Raw genomic sequence first — 6,717 nt, 5'->3', positions numbered from 1 at the left:
ATCTAAAAGCATCCTCAAGGCTCAGCGCCTGTGGCTCAAGTGGCTAAGGTGCCAGACACATACACCTAAGGTGGCGGGTTAGAATCCAGCCCAGGCCCGCCAAACAACTATGACAGCTGCAACCAAGAAATAGCAAGGTGTTGTGGTGGGCGCCTGTGGTCCCAGCTACTTGGGAGGCAGAGGCAGGAGACTCGCTTGAGCCCGAGTTGGAGGTTGCTGTAAGCTGTGATGCCATGGCACTCTACCCAGGGGGATAGCTTTAAGCTCTGTCTCAAAAAATAAATAAATAAATAAATAAAAGCATCCTCAAGTCCTTCACATGCGCCTCATGTGACACAGTTTAAGCACTTTCTCAACCAGTTCACTCTCTGCCAAACATACTGCACGTGGGCGACGGTCTCACGAAATACAACCCGTGAGAGCTACGCAGGAGGCTGAGGTGGGAGGATCACTTGAGCCCAGGAGTGTGAGTGTGATGAGCTATGATCATATCACTGCATTCCAGTGAGACCCTGTCTCTTAAAAATAAAAACAAAAATATGGCTCAGTGCCTGTAGCTCACGTGACTAAGGCGCCAGCCACATATACCAGAGCTGGTGGGTTCGAATCCGGCCCGGGCCTGCCAAACAACAATGACAACTACAACCAGAAAATAGCCAGGTGCTGTGGCAGGCTCCTGTAGTCCTAGCTACTTGGGAGGCTGAGGTAAGAGAATCGCTTAAGCCCAGGAGTTGGAGGTTGCTGTGAGCTATGATGTCACGGCACTCTACCCAGGGCGACAGCTTAAGGCTCTGTCTCAAAAAGTAAATAAATAAATAAATAAAATACAAATAAAAACAAAAATAAACAAAAAAGCCCCCAGCATACGACTGTGGACTGCAACACGCTACTCCAGGAAAGGCCTAAGGGACACAGTGCGGCATGGGCGGCCGCAGCCAGTGGTTGGTCACACTGGCAGTGGGCAGCCACAGGCACTGTAGACGCACACTCCGTCTACCAATAGACGGTCTTTTTCATGTACGCCACATCTCTATCTTTTAAATCAGTGGTTTTCAACCTGTGGGTCACGACCCCTTTGGGGGTCGAATTACCCTTTCACAGGAATCGCCTAGGACCATCCCTCATATCAGATATTTACATTATGATTCATAACAGTAGCAAAATTACAGTTATGAAGTAGCAAGGAAAATAATTTTATGGGTGGGGGTCACCACAACAAGAAGAACTATATTAAAGGGTTGCAGCATTAGGAGGGTTGAGGCCCACTGCTTTAAATACACATTTATGGTTTGAGGGGCCCAGTTGGGGTATTCTGCACCCTGACCTAATACTAAATGTCATCTGAGCAAACTGGGCCTCGCATGTCTGTTGAAAAACAAGAAACATTCTACTTTGTTCTTATTCTAAGTATTAGCTCTCAGTTTGTTTTGCTTGCAAACTTAACCAGTATTTCTCATCTAAACTAACAACAAGGGCTAGCACTCTGGGAGGCCAAGGCAGGTGGATTGCTTGAGCTCCTGAGTTCGAGACCAGCCTGAGCAAAGCAAGACCCCCAGCTCTAAAAAACAGCCAGGCGTTGTGGCGGATGCCTATAGTCTCAGCTACTTGGGAGGCTGAGACAAGAGGATCACTTGAGCCCAAGAGTTTGAGTTTGAGGTGGCTGTGAGCTATGATGTCATGGCACTTTACCAAGGGTGATAATGTGAGACTCTGTCTCAAAAAAAAAAAAAAAAGTTAAAAACAAGAAGATTAGGGGATATAGGAGGAGGGAGGGTATTTCGGGGGACCTCACCTAATGTGCATGATGCAATGGTACATTTCAAAACTATTAAGAAATGAGTATAATTGTGATGGATGTGTTACTTAGTTCAATGTAAACATTTCACATTGTATACTGAAGCAGTACCCTGAACCCCATAAATACATCAATGTACAAAGTTATGATTTAATAAAAAATAATTAGTTTAAAAAAAAAAAAAAGCAAAAGGACTCAGTCAGTCCTTTCCCAGTCTCAGCATCTTCTAGTGACAGTCTTGCTGTCACCCTAACAAAAAGTCACTATCGCCTAACTTCTCACATGTTAACAGCAGCACTTCCAGGTCAGCAATGGAAATAATCAAAGGACATTTTATTAGTGTAGCCTCTTAGACTAGCGTGACATTTAATGCCTCCCTCTCCCTTCCCCTCAACATCCAGTCAGTGACCAGGTCCTGCCAACATTTCTTTTGTAATGCTTTCTCATGTTTATCCCTTCCTTTTGCTTTACTTTGTGCCTAGATGTTTGGGATTGGAGACAGGGTCTCACTCTGTCACTCAGGCTGGAATCCAGTGGTGCAATCATAGCTCACTGCAGCCTCAAACTCCTGGGCTCGTGTCACTATAGGCTAATTTTTAATTTTTTTTGTAGAGATAGGATCTTGCTATGTTGCCCAGGCTGGTCTCAAAGTGATCAGCTTCAAGTGATCCTCCTGCCTCAGCCTCCCAAAGTGCTGGGATTATAGACATGAGCCACCATGTCTCACCCCTAGATTATTTGAATAGGTTCTTTTGTTTTCTTATTTGAAAAGAGTTTAAAACTACTGCAGAGTACAGAGTTTAACATAATAAATGCTAATAAACCCACCACCCAGAATTGACCATAATTTTTTTTTTTTAGAGACAGAGTTTCACTTTATCGTCCTCAGTAGAATACTGTGGCATCACAGCTCATAGCAACCTCCAACTCTTGGGCTTAGGTGATTCTCTTGCCTCAGCCTCCTGAGTAGCTGGGACTACAGAGGCCCACCACAATACCCGGCTATTTTTTGTTGCAGTTTGGCTGGGCCTGGGCTCAAACCCACCACCCTCAATATATGGGGCCAGCACCCTACCCACTGAACCACATAACCAACTGCCCCATAATTAATTTTTCTTGTACTGGCTGAGCACAGTGGCTCATGCCTGTAATCCTAGCACTCTGGGAAACCAAGGTGGGAGGGTTGCCTGAGTTCAGGAGTTCAAGACCAGCCTGAGCAAGAGTGGTTTTTTCCTACTAAAAACAGCTATTGTGGCTGGTACCTGTATTCCCAGCCAATCAGGAGGCTGAGACAAGGAGATCACTTGAGCCCAGGAGTTGGAGGTTGCTGTGAGCTATGAAGCCACAGAACTGAACTCTACCCAGGGCAACAGAGTGAGACTGTGTCTCAAAAAAAAAAAAAAAAAAACACACACACACACACACATATATATACATATATGTACTTAAAAGGTTCCTTAATTGACTTCACTATCTCCAGTCTCTCCTCACAAAGAAGACATGGAAAAGTCAAAGAAGAAACTAGTATGAACCCTTGATTATAGACCTAGAAAACTCAGTAGTAACCATGATCAGTTCCTCACTTTAGTCTTCCTAATAGAGTTTTCGTCATTCCATTGTCTCACTCAAAACCTTCAGTGGTTCTTCATTATCTCCATCTGGCCCAAACCAACCTCCTATCACTCCTTCTGAACTTTCCCCTTGGGCCACACTGGCTGCTCTTTTCCCCAAAAGCCATCCCTGTCTCTCCCCATATGCTCTTCTTACTCTTGCTCAGGACACATCACCTATCCAGAATGTCTGCCTTTCTCCTGGTTCCATCTTTGCCCACATCTCTATTTCTGAAGCTGCACCTGTCCCAGGCAGCCTAACACAATGTTTTCCTCCTCTTCAGGGATAAAGTATTCTCTGCATTCATGATATTTATACTATTGTTTGGAATCCTAAATGTTTTTCAATTGACCCTTGCCCTAAGATGATTAACTCCATGAAGAAGCAATGTTACCATTTTCTTCCTTGCCTCCTCCATGCCTAGCAAATTTCTTGGCACACAATGGATCTTCAGGACAGGTTTAACTGACAGGCTTTTCTGGTGATGGGGTTGAAGCTGCCCCTGGTACTGGAACATGCACCCCGCTTCAGGGAATGAAAGTCATCATACTGAACTCCAAGACAGCAGTAATTGCACACTGCAGCGCTTACCTCCTAACCTACAAAGTGTTTTGCTAGACCATGCAAGATGCTCAGGTGTAATTATTTCAGCCCATTTAATAGATAAGGTGCAAAGGCTCAGGGACTTGTAACTACTTGCCCAAGATTGCACACCTGGTACATGGTAGAGCTGGAATTTGAATCCAAGTATGTGTCCAACTCAATGATAACTCTGAGCTCTTCCCATTTACCCCCAATACCCATGCCACCTTCCCTAAAGAGGCCAGGGTAGAAATGGCCTGGAGTAGGAAGGAGGCCAGAAATAGGGACCTTCACTTACCGGTCTGTTTTCATACTCTAGGCAGGGGCAGGTGATCGTACAGCCATCCAGGAGGATGCGGCCCTTGGGAGGGGTCACCTTCCGACCCCCTTCAAGCTTGTAGTACACCAGAGTGTTCTGCCGAAGGATGAACCACCGCGCCTTCCAGTTGTGGACAATGTGGCCCTAGGAGCAGACAGGAAAGCTCTGAGCTGAGGCAGTCGAGGGGAGGAGAGGTGTCTGTGGGCACAGGTAACCAGGCTGTGCCATGGAAATGACTCTCCAACAAGGAAGAAAACAGTATTTTTGTCAAGATCTCTCTGTCATTTTTTTTTTTTTTTTTCTGAGACAGAGCCTCAAGCTGTCCCCCTGGGTAGAGTGCCGTGGCATTACAGCTCACAGCAACCTCCAACTCCTGGGCTCAAGCGAGTCTCTTGCCTCCGCCTCCCAAGTAGCTGGGACCACAGGCGCCCGCCACAACGCCCAGCTATTTTTTGGTTGCAGCCATCATTGTTGTTTGGCGGGTCCGGGCTGGGGATTCGAACCCGCCACCTTAGGTGTACGTGGCTGGCGCCTTAGCCGGTTGAGCTATAGGCGCCGAGCCCTCTCTGTCATTTTTTATGAATGTATAGCAAAGACCTTTTGACTTTTTTTCTGGTTATAAACCTTGACAGAAACTGCAAAGTAAAAAGGGCAGAAAATCACTCACCTGTAATCCTACTACTAGGAGATAGTCACTGTCAATATTTTATATTTTCTTTAAGTTTTTTCCCTTTAGTTTTTACATTCTGTTTTTCTTTAAATTAAGCCCATTTTACTTACAGGTTTTTTGTTTTTTTCAATTGAGACAGAGTCTTACTCTGTCACCTTCCGTAGAGTACCATGGCATCATAGCTCATAGCAACCTCAAACTCTTGGGCTGAAGCAATTCTCTTGCCTTAGCCTCTCTAGTAGCTGGGACTACAGGCTCCTGCCACAATGCTTGGCTATTTTTTTTGTTGCAGTTGTCATTGTTGTTTTAGCTGGTCCAGGCTGGTTTGAACCTGCCAGCTTCAGTGTATGTGGCTGGTGCCCAACCCACTGAGCTACGGGCGCCACCTACAGTTTTATTTTCTAGTTTTTGTTTTGTTTAGTCTTCTAAGCATCTTCTCATATCATTAAATTTCTTTAAAATGTATATATATTTATGTCCAGGTGCGATGGCTCACGTCTGTAATCCCAGCATTCTGGGAGGCCAAGGCGAGTGGATCCCTAGAGTTCAGGAGTTGGAGACCACAGCCTGAGCCACAGCAAGACTCCAACTCTAAAAAATAGCCAGATGTTGTTGCACATGCCTGTAGTCCCGGATACTTTGAGGCAAGAGGAACACTTGAGCCCAAGAATTTGAGGTTGCTGTGAGCCATGACACCACAACATTCTACCAGGAGTGACAAAGTGAGACTCTATCTCAAAAAAAAAAAAAAATACACACACACACACATACACACATATACACATTTTATCACTTCTCAGCCTTCTGGCTAAGATCAAGTGTAGTACATATATATTTTACAGATGGGGTCTCACTATGTTGCCCAGGCAGGTGTCAAACTCTTGGCCTCAAGCAATCATCCTGCCTCAGCCTCTCAAGTTGCTGGGACTACACCTGCGAGTCATCATGCTCGGCTAAACCATACTATTTAATAACCACTATACAGATGCATAATTTACTTGATAATTGCCTATTGTTTGTAACTAAGTTTGTTTCATTTTTTCACTATTATAAACAATTCTGGATTGAATATCCTTGCATGTAAACTTTTACTTGTATCTCCTACATTTTCCTTTAGTTTAGATTCCTAGCAAGACTATTACCAGTCAAAGGAGATAAGCAATTGGTAAAGGTGAAGCCACAAATAGTCTGCCAGTGCTAGGGACCCTAACAGTCTTATCTAGCCAGGTTGACAGGCATGAAAAGAAGGGTAGTTTGGGGGATTTTCAAGTGAGGATTCGAGACCAGCCTGAGCAAGAGTGAGACCCTGTCTCTAAAAATATCTGGGCATTGTGGCAGGTGCCTATAGTCCCAGCTACCTGGGAGGCTGAGGCAAGAGAATCACTTCAGCCCAAGAGTTTGAGGTTGCTGTGAGCTGTGATGCCATAGCACTCTACCCAGGGTGAGAGCTTGAGACTCTGTCTCAAAAAAAAAAAAAAAAAGTAAATAATTTTGAGTAGCATTTTAGAAATATTTCTAGTATTTAGAATTCCTAGTATCTAAGTATTTCTAGTATTTCTAATACCTAAATATTTCTTTTCTTTTTTTTTCCCCCCTGAGACAGAGCCTCAAGCCATCGCCCTGGGTAGAGTGCCGTAGCATCACTGCTCACAGCAACCTCCAACTCCTAGGCTCAAGTGATTCTCCTGCCTCTGCCTCCCAAGTAGCTGGGACCACAGGTGCCTGCCACAATGCCCAGCT

General features: G+C 44.9%; 1 protein-coding gene across 1 annotated transcript in view; it reads right to left on the bottom strand.

Moving 5' to 3' along the window:
* Window positions 1-6,717, bottom strand: part of PLEK2 (pleckstrin 2) — a 26,935-nt gene that overhangs the window by 13,413 nt on the left and 6,805 nt on the right. The window contains exon 2 of the mRNA XM_003797382.3: window positions 4,287-4,451. Within this exon, the coding sequence (XP_003797430.1) occupies window positions 4,287-4,451 (165 nt within the window). The remainder of the gene's footprint in view (window positions 1-4,286; window positions 4,452-6,717) is intronic.

The sequence above is a fragment of the Otolemur garnettii genome, unplaced genomic scaffold, assembly GCF_000181295.1.
Source record: "Otolemur garnettii isolate 467f Iridium unplaced genomic scaffold, OtoGar3 scaffold00115, whole genome shotgun sequence".
Lineage (NCBI taxonomy): Eukaryota > Metazoa > Chordata > Mammalia > Primates > Galagidae > Otolemur > Otolemur garnettii.
Note: the sequence above shows the minus strand (reverse complement) of the source record. Positions and strands in the feature narration are given on the sequence as shown.